General features: G+C 34.7%; 2 protein-coding genes across 3 annotated transcripts; both read left to right on the forward strand.

The window, feature by feature from the left end:
• The first annotated feature begins 1,756 nt into the window (after nucleotides 1–1,756).
• LOC125193972 (binding protein) lies at nucleotides 1,757–13,118 on the forward strand. 2 transcript variants are annotated; one of them, XM_048091945.2, is made up of 24 exons: nucleotides 1,758–2,124; nucleotides 3,834–3,914; nucleotides 4,005–4,104; nucleotides 4,202–4,286; nucleotides 4,394–4,443; nucleotides 5,528–5,607; nucleotides 5,751–5,807; nucleotides 6,195–6,294; nucleotides 6,384–6,461; nucleotides 6,569–6,633; nucleotides 6,750–6,818; nucleotides 6,913–6,990; nucleotides 7,067–7,162; nucleotides 8,637–8,707; nucleotides 8,853–8,930; nucleotides 9,046–9,136; nucleotides 9,979–10,071; nucleotides 10,291–10,502; nucleotides 10,580–10,694; nucleotides 11,306–11,437; nucleotides 11,551–11,658; nucleotides 11,734–11,843; nucleotides 11,941–12,045; nucleotides 12,121–13,118. In XM_048091945.2, exons 1-24 carry the CDS (start codon nucleotides 2,086–2,088, stop codon nucleotides 12,587–12,589), a joined length of 2,562 nt encoding a protein of 853 aa, XP_047947902.2. In that variant the 5' UTR covers nucleotides 1,758–2,085; the 3' UTR covers nucleotides 12,590–13,118. The 2 variants fall into 2 exon arrangements, with proteins under 2 accessions (XP_047947901.2, XP_047947902.2); XM_048091944.2 differs by having other exon boundaries at nucleotides 1,757–2,124; nucleotides 11,551–11,843.
• A 1,143-nt stretch (nucleotides 13,119–14,261) lies between these two features.
• LOC125191771 (outer envelope pore protein 16-2, chloroplastic-like) lies at nucleotides 14,262–16,294 on the forward strand. Its single transcript, XM_048089182.2, has 7 exons — nucleotides 14,262–14,476; nucleotides 14,882–14,933; nucleotides 15,139–15,198; nucleotides 15,401–15,432; nucleotides 15,625–15,658; nucleotides 15,780–15,847; nucleotides 15,970–16,294. Exons 1-7 carry the CDS (start codon nucleotides 14,345–14,347, stop codon nucleotides 16,111–16,113), a joined length of 522 nt encoding a protein of 173 aa, XP_047945139.2. The 5' UTR covers nucleotides 14,262–14,344; the 3' UTR covers nucleotides 16,114–16,294.
• Nucleotides 16,295–17,560: the final 1,266 nt, after the last annotated feature.

Below are 17,560 nucleotides of genomic sequence, written 5' to 3' on the forward strand. Positions count from 1 at the left end.
AACTACGCTGTACCAACTATTTATTGTCCATTATTAATTTATTTTACAATTAAGAAATATTCTTACTTTAGTAGATAAAATTGGAATAATAAATAATCATTTCTTTTCTTTCCAACCAGGACCTCTGCGGCTTGCTTTTGACTTCCTTCGGGGACTAAGACCAATGGATTAATAATTAAGAGAGTTAACTTGGGACGAATATGTGTGATATAGATGTATAGATCACATCGTCATTATATCACATTATCATATTCGATGTAGATGTACAAAAAGAATAATGTTAACAAGACTCTTCTCAATATTATTTTCTTTTTTATTTTATTATTTTTTCACTTTAACTATTTATTAGTACTATTTTTACAAAATAGGTGTGCAAAAGTGATACAAAATGGGTGTGCAAAAGTGACCGGGACTCATAAAATGGGACGGATAGAGTATTTCATTTTTAGTCCGATCATCATTACATTACCTTATTTGGAGTATATTTTATACGGAATAATTAATAAATAGATCACATATTTCATTTACTCATTCTATTTAAATTTTAATTATAAAATTAATATATAAAATATCATTTATATTTCATTAACTTTAACACATTTATGGGTATTTTAAAAAATTCAAACTAAATTAGAGTATTATGATACGTATTGACAAAAGGAGGAAATATGTTTGACAATTGTCCAAATATGATACATTTTGTGACTTCGGTTGTCCATCATTCACGTGTATACTTTCTTAATTTAGTATGTATTGCCATATATTTTAATAACTCATTACACTCATATTACTATCCCTTAGTGTCAAAGAAATAGGTTAAGGGAGTATTTCTTTTTGTCGGTCTCATAATAATATTTCATATCTATTTATAAAAACTTTTTTCGCATTCTCTTTCATTTTACTACATCATTTAAGGGCCCCATCATCTTCTACAATGTTTCAATAACTTTTTCTCTATCTCTTTTACTTTACAAATTACGTACCCCCGTCCACGAAAAATAGAACACATTTGTCATTTTTTTGTTCATAAAAAATGGTGCACATTAAAAAAAATAAAGTTTTCAACAACTTCTCTCTTACTTTTTTCCTTTATCTCTTACTAATAATATGGACCTCACATTCCACTAGCACTAGTACTTTTTTTCCTTCTTTCATACTTCATCAATTCTATATTAAAACTCATGTCATTCACAAAGTGCCCTATTTTTCGTGGACGGCTGGAGTATTAAAATCCGTGACATTCCCAAATGACTTATTTTTATCGAACGAATGAAGTATACAAAAATAGGATCCACATTCCACTAGTTTTTGCACTCATTTTCTTTAAGTGTGTCCAGTAAGATAAAAATGTCTCGTAAGTTAGTTAAATATGGTGATAGACATGCCGCGAGAAATACCAAACAAAGTGCAAAACTAATTTTAAATTTCGTGAAAAATACCAAATTTTGGCAAAAATTTATAATTTTAAATACCAATACCCCTAATAATTTACCTAAATTAAAACAAAAAGAAACATAACATTAAACTTATAGACGAAAAAATTAAAACAAAACCCAAAATAAAAACAATTTAAAAATAGATAAAGATCACATTTTTTCCATATTTGTGATTGGAGTTGTTTGACCATAAAGGAAAAGCGCGTAAATGTCGGAAAATGGCGGGGTGGCAGAACAGTAATTTCCATCTAAAAACGAGGTTAAAATCGTCATCCAGCTGAGTGCTCTTACTCTGCGTTCAAAGGCCGGGGCAAAAATAAAAAAAAGGACTCGGTAGAAAAAGAAGGAAAGAAAAGAGAAACCCGCGACAGATAGGACAGAGGGACGGGAGAGAGAGAGAGAGGGAGAAGAGGGAGGCTGGAAGCTCACTCTCAATTCCAATGGTGGTTAGGGTTTTTCTACTCATTCCAATACAGTAGCCCCGCCCGTGCAAGCTCCTGATTTTGTCGGAACAGCTCGTCTCCTGCCCTATTTATTCTTCAAAACCCTAATTTCGCGTTCGGGGGTTTGGTGATTTGAGCTCAGCAAGTTCTTCCCCTTGCTGTTCTCGTACGGAATTCGCATCGAGATTAGCTTCTTGGTGTTTTCAATGGGGTCGCAGGACAAATCACCGAACAATACCACGCAGGTCAGTAAAGGGAAAAACACACCATCGAAGAAAGAAGTTTTTTCTGTATCTTAGGCTTAGGGTTGAATTGGAGTGGTTAGGTCCATTTCAGGTTTCGATTTAGAGCTCTCGTGTTTATTCTTTTTGCGATGAAATATTTACTTGTTGATTCAAGTAATAACTGGCTTGAATTTGGGGGGTTAGAATCATTATATGCGCTTAAAAAAGTTCCCACTATACAACGCAACAATTATTTCTTAATCTGAAAGTTGTTTTCTGATACTGTTTAATATGTGTGAATGTGTTTTGCTACTTCTGACTGCAATGTAGTAGATGAGTTTGAAGGTTAAGTGATAGTATTAGTAGCAAACAAGCAAGCTAATTGTACTGATAATAATTAGACTGGTAAGTAGGGGAAGACAATCTTGTTCTGTTGATATCTTTTCGTAAGATGTTTTGATCACTCGTAGTTCAACTTTTTTTGAGATTTCATTACTACTTGGGGTACTCCCTGTTTATGGATATCTAATAGTAAGTAGATTTGCACTGCTGGTCCAGTGTAATTGAATTTCTTGAGTAGTTGCAAGGCTGGACGTATGTTGAAATTCCGTTAGAAAGTGCATGAATATATTTTGAAGGCTATGTCTTAGTAATCATGAAATCAACTAAACAATGTCTTTTTAGTTTCTTCGAAGTTTGCCATATGCTTATATCAGAGGGCTGTAGAAGGAGAATAAATCTGAGGCCTTCTTCCAAGGACGTTTTAATCAGAAGTTCATGAAATATCTATCCCAACTCCCAACTGAACTTTAGAAACTCTACTATTAAAGAGTATCACAAGTCTTGTGATGCATTTTTTACTTTCATGTTTCTAGAATATTACAGGAAATTTCTTTTTCGCAAAAGAAAAAGTAATATTATGACAGAGAATTGACTATGTGGTTCTGATGGTCGGACCACTCTCTTTTAGCCGTTGATTAAACCTATTACTAAATGAGATTCTAACATTTCTGGTAGTGTATATCTTGATTGTATTATCTTTTATGAGAGAGGTTAAAAATTAAACTAGGTATTCGGATCTCCCTGATTATATATTTTAAACACATTTCTCAAGGGTGTTATTTAAATTCATAATCTAATGTTTTAGAAATGTAGGTAACAGTTAAGATTGTGATCTGTATATTATGGATTATCTTAAATCTGTTTAAGGGAAGTAGTATGGCAAAGTTTGAGCGGAGCAACCAGGATGGAAGAGGTAATTCGTGAGGAATATAGGATGGAGAGTTATTTGATATCTATATAGGGGTGTATGTTTGAATTATTTATTTAAATTAAATTTCATATTACCGATTTAAGTTATAGGCTGGAAAGCCATTCAGGTGGGTTTTTTTCTACAATTCCTGTAGTGGTAGGAGTGGTAAGACCAACTTATTTGGGGAGGAAGCAAACATGAGGGAAAGTAAATATAGATGGAAAAATCCTTTTTCAAAATTCATTGCCATAACCATAACTATAAGTCTATAACGAAGCCACCCGAACAAATATATACATGTCCACCATCTTGAAACCAAGAGCCTCACACAATTTTTTTTAATAGATGTTTCTTTTGGATTTTTGTTGTTGAGTGCATTCTTAAACTCTTGAAAGACTGATTGATAGTTTTAGTAAGTCCGTTTTGCTGCGTGTAAATCTTTCTTTTCATAATTCTTCACACGTCTCCTGGTTTCCAGCGTGTAAAAGTATACCGCTTGAATGAAGATGGGAAATGGGATGATCAAGGCACTGGGCATGTCACTGTTGATTACTTGGAGGTTTTATTACCATATTTCTCTTTACCATGTTTTTCTTGGCATGATGGCTGCATATTATATTTTTACTGAACATTATTCCTTGTGGTGCAGAGATCGGAAGACCTAGGTCTGTTTGTTATTGATGAGGAGGACAATGAAACACTACTGCTGCACCGCATCAGCTCAGATGATATCTATCGCAAGCAAGAAGGTGTCCTTTTCCGAATTGGTTCTTTTTTCATGCATGAATTTCATTATTCTTGTCTTGTTACCTTCTATAAGTTCTATACTGCATTTTACATTTTCAGATACAATTATATCCTGGCGGGATCCTGAGTTTTCAACTGAATTGGCCCTTAGCTTCCAAGAGACAACTGGTTGCTCTTACATATGGTTAGTATCAACCTCATTGTGATTTAAGTCAACTTCCTTTTAGTATATAGCTATTTAACGTGTGCTGCTCAGCTTACACATCTTCATATTAATTGTGATCCATGCAGGGATCACATATGTAGTCTGCAAAGGAACATGCACTTTAACTCACTTGCCAGTAAGTTTCCTACGGTTGGTGTAATTATTACCCATGTCTTTGTAATTATTGTAAGTTTTATAATTTTTCCCATGCTATAGGTGCCTTATAGTATCTGAATGTCTTTTGGAGAAGCACATTCAAGTGTAAAGAGATGAGATTCTAGTGTTGATGGTTGTTGAGGGACAATGTGTTACTTGTTAGGTTTACATGCTCTTGTTTTTGGGATAATCTTTCATGTGCTTGTTTCTATAATCCCTCGTACAATTGACATTTCAATAGACAATTTTCATGTCATTAAATTTGAAAAATCAAATAATGATATATATTCTCACATGTATCTTTTATGTTCTCTATTTATTTCTATCCATATTATAGTGATGTAATTATTTGGCAACATGTGAAGTTGTCATAATATTGAAGCAGTATTAGTTGTAGTATATATACAAGGTAATTTGCATATAAAAGGAACTATCATTTACCACATGGTTATTATTACATCTGGTGTAATGATTAACTTTCTTGTAAATGTTATTAACTTATCAAATTGCCTAACGAGTAACCATTCCTATAAATTCTTCTTTCTGTGGCTTATATTTTATTTTTCAAAAAGACTCCTGCCAGAATGCTTAAGAATAATGAATTTTTTTGTGCTTCTTTAAGAAATTATCTTAGAAAACCAAAACCATGTTTTCTTACCACACCTGAACATAATGAACATAAAGGGTAGTTACCTCAGTGTGGACTCTTGTATAATGAGATTCCACAACAAAAATTGAAAATACTTTGTTGAGGTTACTGGAGGGAATCCCCTAACTTAAACCATACTGTAAATGTCTAAATGGGTCGGGTATTGGGTTAATGGGTTTGGCAAGCCCTACTTGGTCGCCATTGACCAAATGTCTCCATACATATGCGGCTGCCATAGATTGGCACAGAAAACTTCCATGCCAAAGCATGGTGTTGGTGTTTGGCCGGTAAACGGCCATCGCTATCCACCATGGGTGATATTTGACAACATTGATAGGAAATACTTAATTTGAGAAATTTAGTCCCAGAAGAAATGTGGTAGTAGCTGTATTGGTTGATATTTTGAATCTTTCAGGTGAAACTTTCAACAACATCAATAGTGAGTTGAGGGAACTGCCTCCAGTTGAGTTGTCTTCCCTCCCTTCGATACTTAAGGTACTTGATCAATTCCCCTGAATTTTCTCATTGTATATTTTGATGATAGTCCTGTTATTTTTTTGTTCTTTTTGAACTCTCGTGTTACTTTATTATCCTTTGCATATTCCAATATTATCCACGTGTTTGTTCTGGCTTTGCAGATTGTTGAGAGTGGCATAGCAGATCAATTGCGTGTGACTGAACTTATATTGAATGATGTAAGTGCTCTGTACTTTTATGCTTTATCATACTCCTCCTGCCTATGGTGCACATGCTTGTGCATCTGTAAGTAATTGTAATAATGCAAAACCTTTTTGTTTGCTGGGAAAATGGTCTCATGTCAGATCTGTTAAGACTATAACTTATTAATCTAGAAACTTTTCATTTCATGCTATTTAGTAACAGTTATGATACACAGTTTTATACTTTGATAGTTTATGTGAACCTGTAAAGGAATGATAAGTTGATTCTATGCCATTTTTCAGATTTTGTGGTGTTGTTTTCCTTTCTTCTCTTGTATCTGATTTTCTTCTTGCTTGATGCTTATACCCTCTTAACTTATTATCAGTTGATGCTGACTTAAGTTAAGCTTATTTGTGATGCAGCAAGATTTTTTCCGGAAGTTGATGGAACTTTTTAGGATATGTGAAGATTTGGAAAACATTGATGGTCTTCACTTAATTTTCAAAATTGTTAGGGGAATCAGTAAGCAGAATTTCTGTTCTCCTCGGCATAGTATTGTATTCGAGCCATGCCAACATTTTGAATGTTTTTAATCCACCATTTACTTGCAGTTCTGCTAAACAGTGCTCAGATCTTTGAGAAAATTTTTGGGGATGAATTGATCATGGATATAATGGGATGCTTAGAGTGTAAGTGTTTCTCCATGCTAAAGTATACATATAATTGGATCTCCAATTGTTTCAGACCATCGGCACCTCTCTGAATATCTTGGTTGGTGCTTCATATGGTTTTGCAGATGACCCACAGGGACCTCTCACCCATCACCGCAACTTTCTAAAAGAGGATGTAATTTTTAAGGAGGTAAAACCTCTTTATACTTCAACAATTCCCATTCCATCTGTGGACACTTCAAAGGGGATGCTGAAGAAATCTCTTATTGAAGATACAGTGCTAATTTTTCATGTGTGTTGTTTCAGGTTGTACCTATTAAGGATCCTGTAGTTCTTTCAAAGATACACCAAACTTACCGAGTTGGGTATCTGAAGGTATCATTTTGTGATTTGCACTGCATATCACATATTCTTGTTGTGATTGACTGATTTGAAGAATGAAATGTGATGATTGCGTTGCTCATTCTAGGATGTCATTTTGCCCAGAGCTTTGGATGAAGGCATAGTTGGAAATCTAAATTCTATTATTCATTCAAATAATGCAATTGTAAGATTTATATCAGTTGGTTCAGCACTTCTTATCATGCTTATTTTTCTCATTAATTTTAGTTATTTCCTTGCAGATTATTTCCTTGCTGAAAGATGATAGTGCCTTTATCAAGGATTTATTTGCTAGGATGAAGGCTCCTACCATTTCCATAGAATCAAAGAGAACTGTGGTACACATTGGATTCCCTTATATTTAATTCTGCTTTGGAACTACCCCCTACTCATTATTATAGGGGTATGGGGTTCAAGACAAAAAAGATCCAGGCTGCATTTTGTGCACTGATGAACATTACTTTTATTTGTTAAATGTCTTGGGGAAACCACTTGTACCTGTTTGGCAACCTAGGAAGCATATGGGGACGAACACGAAATACATGTACAATATCATAAGGGGATACATTATGCCATATCTTTTAGGGTTTAGTGCTCTTAGCACGCAGAGAAGAAATTGGATGAAAAATGTATTTTCTTTAATAAAAAGTAAAAAAAGTTGTGAAAATAAAATATGTCCCAGGGTGTATTTTTTCGTATTTGGTCCAGGACCGAGTACATGGACCTGGGGGCGTCCCTGTCGCTTGTTCTTCATAGCATGCAACATTATCATTTGTAGTCCTGCGAGGACTATAACTTGCTAATGTGTCTGCTGATGCTCATTATTGTCCATGAGCAATCTCTTACCTGCTGCACGTAAAACATGCGTAAACCTACATTCAACCTGCTTTCATTTTATAGTAGTAGTAATTTATAAATATATTGTATTTTATAATTTTTGTCCGTTAGCTTGTTCTCTGTGATATTCGTTTCTTTTCCTAGTATATAACGTTACTTTAAGAAATTTCCCAAATTATTTTAGGTTTTAAAAAAAATTGCCAATGACTGGTCAGTTACAGTGTAGTGTGTATTACTGAACACCCAATCTTATCTAAAATACACATGCCTACTTGCTTTTGCAAATTTCTCATCATTGGTAATTTGGATGATGTGGGGGTAAAAGTGCTTCTACTTTATTTGCATCATAAAGTGAGAGTTTTCTTGGTTATCGGCTTGAGCCTTGGATTATGGATTACTAATAACCATATTGGTATCTTGGTAGCGAGAGCTGTAAAGGTATATTACCAATGTCTATTGAAATTTCAGGAGCTATAGATAGTAAATAATTTCAGAAAGTGTCAGTATAATATTTGCGGTGCTATTTTTAAATGCATGTGAAACCTACAGTGTTCGTATTGCTCCTGTATAAGAATTCCTGGTGGAGATGTGCACAAATATTGTTCCTTGATATTCATATAGGAATGTTGGTTCAGTATGAACTCACAATTTTTGGCATGCATGGCAGTTTAATATAAAGTTAGTAGCAGCTTCTATGCAATATGCCTGGGTTGGTCTATGTAGTTTGATATTGTCATTTCATGTAAAGTTCTGTGAACATAGATAAAAGGTATTGGTTGTTGACTTGGATGTTTTTGTATCACCGATAATATTGCTTCCCGCTTGCTTTTGGTTTTTAGTAGATCAGTCTTTATACTTCAAGTCTAGAGTTTAATATTCAATTGACTATGCATGATGGAGAGACAGCCTTTCTTTTTTCTGTGTGGTCAAAATAGTAATCCAGAAATCCACACCTTGTTTTTTGTGTTAAAATAGGTAGACTTCTTGCGCGAGTTCTGTACCTTAAGTAAGAGCTTGCAGATGGTACATCAGCATCGGCTATTTAGGTATGTTAAGCTCTGCCTGTCTATTTTTTTTCTTAAACCAACTTTCATACCTTACAGGATAAATAATATATTTGCCTTGTTGTCCACCTCATAGCTCAAATGTTGACAACTTTTGCTGATTATAGATAATTATATTATGCTGTAGGGATCTAGTGAGTGAAGGCATTTTTGACATCATAGCGGATGTCTTGCAAAGTGAAGACTATAAGCTTGTATTGACTGGGTAATGAAATAAATCAGTCTTTATAATGAAGATCTTGTACTACAATTTTTGGTATTCTATGTTGTATTCTGTACATTTAGGATCGCTCCATGATTGTTTGCCATAATGGATGCAGGACAGACATCCTCGTTCTTTTTCAGAGTCTGGATGGGAATATTTTGCGATCTTATGTCAGTCGGCAGGAAGGAGCTCTTCTTGGACTCATGGTGAGAATTTGACTAATCTACTTAAGTGATTTCATACCTGATTCATTTGGCTGCAGATATTGGTCAGGTCAGATTAGTTGTGTAAATTGACCACACCATGTAGTAGTCTTATTGAGAAAATCCTGTTAAATGGGGCAAATAACTGTCATATGTTGAAGTTGGATTTATATGTAAAAGCAAGAAGATGCTCTGGTAAAGCTTATGAGCAGATGATCCTTGTTTCCAAAGTTTTCATTATACTTCGTCCAGCCTACCGAAGATGACTCACTTTCATTTTTCATCAGTCCCAACCAAGATGACCTCTTACTTATTTAGAAAATAATTAAAATATTCAATTACCTTTTCTTTCTCTTACTTTATTTCTCCCTTCCAACTTTAAACACCCAACAACATTTTCTCTCTTACTTTATTCTTCTTTTCTACTTTAAAACACTCAACAGAATTTTATCTACTTTAAAACATCCAACAACCTTTTCTCTCTCTCCTTAAACTCCTTAAAATAAGTGTGCATAAAATCCCGTCTGTCACATGCAGGGGTCCCTTGGATGGAGGGAGTATTACTTTGAGCCGCCTTTAAGCTCTTTTTCAGAAGTGGATTTAACTAATTATCCTTGTGAGGGAAATCATTAGTATCTTTAGGTTCTTTATCATTGTTTCTTTAGTGGGAGGAGGTGGGTTGGAAGAATACTGATAGATTGAGTAAACTGGAAATATGATGATAGCATGATAATGAAATAGAGTTGCCTTGAGAAAGAAAGTCCCGATAGATCCATAAACTTTCTCCAGTTCTTTGTATATGTAGTACACTCCTAGCTTAAGGTAACTTGGTTCTTAATGTGCAGGTGAAACATATGCTTACAGATTATGGAGATAATATGCATTGCCAATTTTTTGAAATTCTTCGCAGTCTTTTGGATTCTCCACCAGGCGCACAGGTACATTACTTGTACAACTGTTTCCCTCGTTCTTTTTCCACATTATTTTCTCCTCACAATATGGGAGTCTCTATATTCGAATTTTGTAAAATGATGTACTCCCTCCGCCTCGCTTATGGTGGGATGGAGGGAGTAGTAATTTTCTCTATGAATATTCCCTTACACTTCAACTCCTTTAGGTGATTATAGCATGTGTTTGACTGTCTCAATTTATTGCAGAGAGAAAATATTGTGGAGATTTTCTATGAAAAGCACTTGAATCAGTTAGTTGATGCATTATCATCATGCCAGTCAAATAGTGATGGTCCTGGCAGCAAGTCTGATAGTTCACTTGGAGGACCCGGGATTCAAAGATCCGTGAAGCCTGAAATTTTGTTAAATACCTGTGATTTGCTATGTTTCTGCGTTGTGCAGCATCCTTACAGGATAAAGTAAGGTTTTCACACTGCTTGACTATGTCTATGCGATCAAGAACCCTGTTCTGATCTATCTTTCATTTTCTCTGTAGATGCGATTTTCTTCTTAACAATGTGATCGATAAGGTTCTATACCTGACAAAAAGAAGAGAAAAGTACCTTGTTGTTGCTGCTATTAGATTTGTGAGAGCGCTTGTTTCTCGCAGTGTAAGTAAATAGTATTGCATTCTCACTCTTATTGCTTTCTGACACTAATGTAAATTTATTGATCTATGGATATATGATTTTCAGAAGTGGCAGATTATGTAAACAAAGATCCTTAGGCATATACAGCTAGTTGTATTTTCTTGGTGCAAATTTTTTTTTCACCATATTATTGGTTGATAACCCATTTCCAGAAGTAACCTTGGCTAAAAAAAAGGTGTTGAAAAAGGTGTTGCTTTCTGACACTAATGTAAATTTATTGATCTATGGATATATGATTTTTCAGAAGTGGCAGATTATGTAAACAAAGATCCTTAGGCATATATAGCTAGTTGTATTTTCTTGGTGCAATTTTTTTTCTCACCATATTATTGGCTGATAACCCATTTCCAGAAGTAACCTTGGCTAAAAAAAAGGTGTTGAAAAATGTATTTTTGTTTAATTGGCTAGCCATGTTGATGTCAAAAAAATACTTGCTGACCCCTTATCTTGACTGTGTTACAGATTTCGCGAGATATTATTATTGTTTGCCTTGAGCCGATCATAGGGCAGAGATCCCATTTTATTCTTCTACAGCGACTGATATTATACCCTATTCTTATTGGATTTTGCAGGATGAGCACCTAATGAATCATGTTGTTAAGAACAACCTTTTCAAACCAATTGTAGATGCCTTTGTGGCCAATGGGGATCGTTATAATCTTCTAAATTCTGCGGTTCTTGAACTCTTTGAATATATCCGGAAGGTTCTAATTTTTTTCATATTTATATACGTGTGTGTACATTGCATTGATTGATTGGGATATGCATGGCTTTCGCCTTTACCAAACTCTTTTTTTCTCATGCATGGCTTTTGCAGGAGAATTTGAAAATATTATTACGGTATCTGGTGGATACTTTCTGGGATCAGCTGGCAAAATTTGAAACTCTCTCTTCTATTCATGCACTGAAAGTTAAATACGAACAGGTATCGTCATTTCTCTGTGATATATGCACCTCATCTTGGTGGTGTTCCGCAAATGAAACATATTGCCACTTGCAGTCGCTTGAAAATGTTGGTACAGCAAGCACTGGTACATTGTTAGACCAAAGGAAACGACTTGATGAACGAGCTCTGGAAAAAGAAGAAGAGGATTATTTCAATGAGGACAGGTGGGTGCTTCTCCTCTCATGAATATAACATGGTGTATATCGCAACTAAAAGATTGGATCTTGATATGATAATAAATATTTGATTTGTTTGCTTCAGTGATGAGGAAGATTCAGCATCTGCTCATTCAGCAAGCATTAAACGAGGAAAACCTCAACCTCCCATTTTAGTTAATGGCTCTACTCCGGAAAATCCATCACCTAGGTATTTTACTACCAGACTGAGTCGGAAATCTTTCCCTTGGAAGAACTACATTAATTATTCTGTCTAAAATTGAAGGTCTGGTGGACTGGTTGATTATGACGATGATGAAGATGACGAGGACTACAGGCCGCCTCCAAAAAAGACTACAGGCTCGTCTGAAGAAGATGGGGGACTGGTAGAGTTCCCATTGAAACGCAAACTAGTCCCGAAAGAGGATAGTGAGGCAAAAAGGTTGCAACTCTCTCCGAAAGGCTTAAAACCCAGAGCTGTCTTTTGCTCTACCTTAAAGGACGGTGGACTATCCAGCAACAAACAAGCAACCGAAAATGTTCCTCCAAGTGTAAACCAGAATTCCGTCACACCAAATCCTGAGAAGGGGCCGTCTGAAACTGCAGAAGTGGCAAAACACACGGTCAAAGACGAAGTCTCTTCCAAAAGCTGCAATGATGGTTCGGATGATTCTACCGATACAAGAAATCTTGGAGATGAGCGCCCTTTGTTATCACCAAAGTCCTCGCCAGAGATGGCTGTGAAAGGATCTTGAATATATTCGAAAGAGTTCAAATGCTTCAACTTCCACACAGCGGAGTCCACACAATCGCCCATATTCTTTAGCGGACTCGACCAAATAGCATGAGTAAACGAGGGAGACAAACAAACAGAGCCCCCCTCGGATACTGGGAGAGCATACTGTACAGTACTGTCGCAAGGATGCAGAGGACTTGCCTGTAAGCTTCTTCCTTAATTTAAGTTTCCGGGCAAATCTCAGCCGAGTATTGTTGTTCGTCGTTGTAAGACTAGCACCAACTACAGCCTTTTGCTAATACATCATCATCTTTGCTTGATTCTTTCTGCTTACCTGTAATGTCGTCGCACATGTCTGCGTTTATATGTGATAGAGACAGGGAAGCAAGCAAATCCTGTCCTTGCATGAACTGTGTAAGCTAGGGAAACAATTTAGAGACCTTGTTGAGGCAGAATTTTGTGTTTCTATTTCATGCGATTGTATCTAACCTAGTAAGAAAAATGTACATTATTTTATATTCGAGGTAAACTATCTTCTTAAAAGGCTATTGACTAGTTTCTCCTCATCGACGGCGATGAAATCGACAGTTGCTCCATAGGGGAATTTTGTAGAAGAGAAGTGCCACTGATTTTTTTCGTAACTAATTATTCATGTTTACTTAGAGGGGGTATTTATTTTCATTCCATAGATAAATTTATCCAGACTTTTTGGGTATGTTAAAGGTTCTATCCATCTCAGTATGCAATTATATTATTACTATTCTTTTGGTTTATTTTAGCAAATTTACTTAGAAAAAGGTTATTGACTAGTTTGGTGTATTAACTAATTAAAGTAATAGTAAATGAATTGGCATGATGCTACGCTTCATTTATTATATACCGAGTGAGCTGATTTTGGCCTAATACTGAATGTCATTCGATTAATCAAAAGTTAATGTCATATTTGGAAAATGTTCCGTTGATTATACATTTATATTAGACCTGTCCAAGGTTTACGAACTGGCGGTTAAGTTCGAAACCGTGAGAATTTATTCGAACTGAAACCGTCGATTTTTGAACCTTGGTTCGGTTCAGGTTAAAAAAATTTCGAACCGAAACTGTGCTGGAACTGCCGGTTTTCGGGCGGTTCCAAACCGGAACTGCGAAAAATCACCGGGAAACCGTGAAACCAAGTTGGAACCGCGAAAAACCGGCGGTTCGGAATCGTAAAAAATTGCTGAAAACCCACCGGTTCATAATCGAAACCAAAACCGACGGTTTTGAAACTGGAACTGTAACCGCGAAACACTCTCACGGTTCGGTTCCGGTTCGGCAATTTCTAAAACTGGAACCGGAAGGGTGAGCACCTCTAATTTATACTTAGATTAGATTCTTGTTTTTAATACTTTAGATTGCAATTATTAATTTTGTTACATTACACCGATCTAAAATCTATTTAGCATCTCCTTTAAACCAGATCCACTTTCCAGCCCAGACAATGAATATAAATTTCCAACAGAAACCTAATATGATAGATAAATAAAATACTAGTACTATGATTTAATTTAATGACTCAATCATATCCAATCAACATAAGGGATTTCGATTCAAGAAGATCGGCAGGAACCTCGCATCTTACAGCCACGTGTCCTCGTCCTTAGTAATAGTCTCCGCTTCTTCGCCATTTATATATTGCTGCTTCACTGATCAATTTATTGCCTTTTCTACATATATAGACCTTTTTTATTCTTTTACCTAATAAGAAAAATTAATAGTAGTAATAGTTAGAAAAGAAATGTTTGACAAGAAAAATTTGGAGACTCGATCAGTTCTGGATGAACTGAGGAATTTTGAGAAGAATGTTTTCTTCGATCTCGGCCACCCTCTCCTCAACCGCATTGCTGACTGCTTCGTCCGAGCTGCCGGGGTAACTATCTTATTATCCTTCCACATTCTACTAAATTAAACTCACATTTCATTATAAAATTAATATACTATATGAAAGATAGATTCACATTTTGGAGGAGTAATAGTTTTTTCCTACCGACTTTTCTTAAAATTCGCACCAAATCAAAATAAGACTGTAAATCATTGAAGATATATTTTGGAATTAAGAAGCTAATTCATCTCTCTGCAATTTTTAAGTACTATTTTTAGTCCATTTGCATGCATGCGATGGTACATTAATTTTACATGCAAATGGACGATAGATACTAAAAGTAATGTGAAACTCATTATGTATAACAAATTAACAATATTTACAATACATTTTGCAATGTACGAGTAATTATTGCACATCTTCCATGGTTAAATATATGTGCTTTTGCTGCAGATTGGAGCAGTTCAAGCGTTATCGAAAGAAGCATATTTCACTGCTGTAGAAGGTTCAAACATTTTCCAGTTTATTTTTCTTGTCTTATCAAATAATATTATTGGTTGCACAATTTATATTTTTATCCACCCAACCCCACACAAAAAGGAAAATTTGTTTTATTTTCGGATCAAAAATAAAACAAAATTCTATACAAATTTATGATATGGGACAATAGACCCGAATAAATGTTTTCTGCCTCCGCCACTGTTTTCCAGGTTGCAATGGCGAAACAGTTGCTTCTCCGAAGAAGGCGCAACAACTAGCAGCCCTTAGAGGTACCGAAAATTGATTCATCTTTTGATGTCACATATGGGAATAAATGCATATGATTTTGCACAGCTTGTTGAGATATAAATTTGTAGCAAGTTGGTGACTTGTATTTTTAGAGTAATTCAATGTGATTAATTTTTTAATTAAGTTCTTTTGCCTTATCATTTCATGAAATTTTATTTTCTTATTTCATTTGGTTATGTGCAGGGGAAACTAATCAAAAATCAGTTGAGGCATTGGTAAGTCTAAATAATCTTGCTACGTCACAGTACTAAATTTTTGTAGTAGAACTTATCAATCATCTTAATAGAAAAATGTATTCTTGAAGAATACAACAAATTCCTTCAAGTTTAATGTTTAGTCTTCAAAAATTATAGAGATGATTTTGATCCAACCAAAATTAATGCTTTTTGCTCTGTAATGTGATGCAGATGAAGAGGACTGGGAAGGAAACACTACAATGGGGTGAGATAGCGCATGAACTTCATATTTCTTTTCCTCTACCTAAGAAAAATTATTTCATCGTAAAAACATTTTTTTAAAATTTTACAAATATAATAAATAAACGTAGAATTTACTAATGCAGCTATGGTAGCCGGAGTTTACTCAGGGCTCACCTATGGGTTGAAAGAGGCTAGGGGCACCCACGATTGGGTATAAAATCGAACCTCACTTTTTTAATTTCATGTAAAAATATGCAAGAATCGAGGTTAAGAGTTCAAATCAACACAACTCGGAATATTTGACATTCTCATTGGTTCTTTTATCCAATGCAGAAAAACAGTGCGTTGGCCGGGGCCCTCACTGGAGGGGCCCTGGCGCTAACGCTTGACCATAGCTCCCACGAAAAGGTAGTGCAGTGTGTTATAACAGGAGCTGCTTTGTCCACTGCTGCAAATCTTCTTGCAGGGGTATTATAGTCTTTTCAACTCTTCGCGCAATAGTATAATTTTTTTGTCATTTTTTTTCACTTCAAGAAGATTGAAGTGAAAATTACCACGTAGGCACAAATTTCTCCTAATGTACTTACAATTTACCTTTGTAGTTGTGAACTTAATTTGGACAGCCAAATAATGCAATTTTGAACAATTTTGTTGCAAAGTTGTGGTGTATGTGTAATTTTTTTTTCTGTATTATCTGATTATCTCATTTGTCGATAAATTCTACTATGACCCATAGATTAATGGTCTAGTGAAGCAGGGGAGAAATGGTTATTTTTTGAACGGGAGAGAGAAGAATTTTTGTAGAAATTTTTTTAAAGTTATTTATGAGAGGATATTAAATCTAACATATATATAGTACCAGTCAAAAATAATTCTTTCAAGGATAAATTGGCGAATGAAAAATATAATTTTATGATAATTAAATCACTATACACGATTTCAATTATTTGTTTGATTTAATTATTTCTAATTTCACCAAATTATCCTTTAAAATATAGCCAATTGGAACGAACTTTTATTGAGGCTGAGACTGAGATAGAGGATGGGCCGACAATTGTGAATTAGGTTGACCATATGATTGACATATTAACTATGCATTAAAATCTCAATTACTGCGTACTACTATAGTAGGATATCACTTTCATTGACTTGAATAGTGATAATATGTTTGAATTTTGTAAAGGTGAAAACATGTTTGCATTTTGTAAAGGTGAAAACATACACTCCAAGTATAGTTAATCTTTATTTTATGAAAAAGTATTTATAAAATCTAATTATATGCTTATTTCATACTAGTACTTTTACTTATTTTATGTTTTTAAGGATGATTTAATATTTAAAATATTTATGTTATAATCTATTTTGATTTAAGGAAATAAACTCCGTACGTTTTTTTATTACTAAAAATACTTCAAATCAAGGTTCGATACATGTATTTAAAATTACAATAAAATACATAAACATTATAGAAAAAGTAAGGCTATCCGTTTCGTAACTTCTTATATAGTAATTATTAATTCGATTTGTAACTTCATTTGTGTAATTGCAACTTCTTTTGTGTAAATATAACATTAAATTTAGAGTGTCATAATGGAACTTCAATGTATTCATTACTTCTTCATAAAAACGCATTTAGCTAGCAATCATACAAATGCCAATAAGTATTGTTCTCAATTTTTATTTTCTTTAGAGTAATTCGACCTTTAAGAAATTATGAAAGCCTCAACCTTCACTCCACCCACCCACCATTGACATAATGGTAGTGGGGATGGATCACATTTCTCTCTATACTTTTAAAAAAGTCATTTTTGGCATGCCCCCTCAAAATTTAGCCAATAATTGCAAAAATGTCAATGTGTATGTTCCTTTAATTAATTACTATGAGAGGACTCAACCACCATAAGGGGATGATGCCCTCTCTTTT

The sequence above is a fragment of the Salvia hispanica genome, chromosome 4 (assembly GCF_029641045.1).
Source record: "Salvia hispanica isolate PSC_SH4W2 chromosome 4, Shi_PSC_v1, whole genome shotgun sequence".
NCBI lineage: Eukaryota > Viridiplantae > Streptophyta > Magnoliopsida > Lamiales > Lamiaceae > Salvia > Salvia hispanica.

Coding starts and splice junctions, on each gene's coding strand:
- LOC125193972 (XM_048091944.2), top strand. CDS start 2,086: ATGGGGTCGCAGGACAAATCACCGAACAATACCACGCAG. Junction 10,072..10,290: donor ATTCTCCACCAGGCGCACAG/GTACATTACTTG, acceptor AATTTATTGCAG/AGAGAAAATATTGTGGAGAT. Junction 10,503..10,579: donor CAGCATCCTTACAGGATAAA/GTAAGGTTTTCA, acceptor TTTTCTCTGTAG/ATGCGATTTTCTTCTTAACA.
- LOC125191771 (XM_048089182.2), top strand. CDS start 14,345: ATGTTTGACAAGAAAAATTTGGAGACTCGATCAGTTCTGGATGAACTG. Junction 14,934..15,138: donor ATATTTCACTGCTGTAGAAG/GTTCAAACATTT, acceptor ACTGTTTTCCAG/GTTGCAATGGCGAAACAGTT. Junction 15,659..15,779: donor GAAGGAAACACTACAATGGG/GTGAGATAGCGC, acceptor TTACTAATGCAG/CTATGGTAGCCGGAGTTTAC.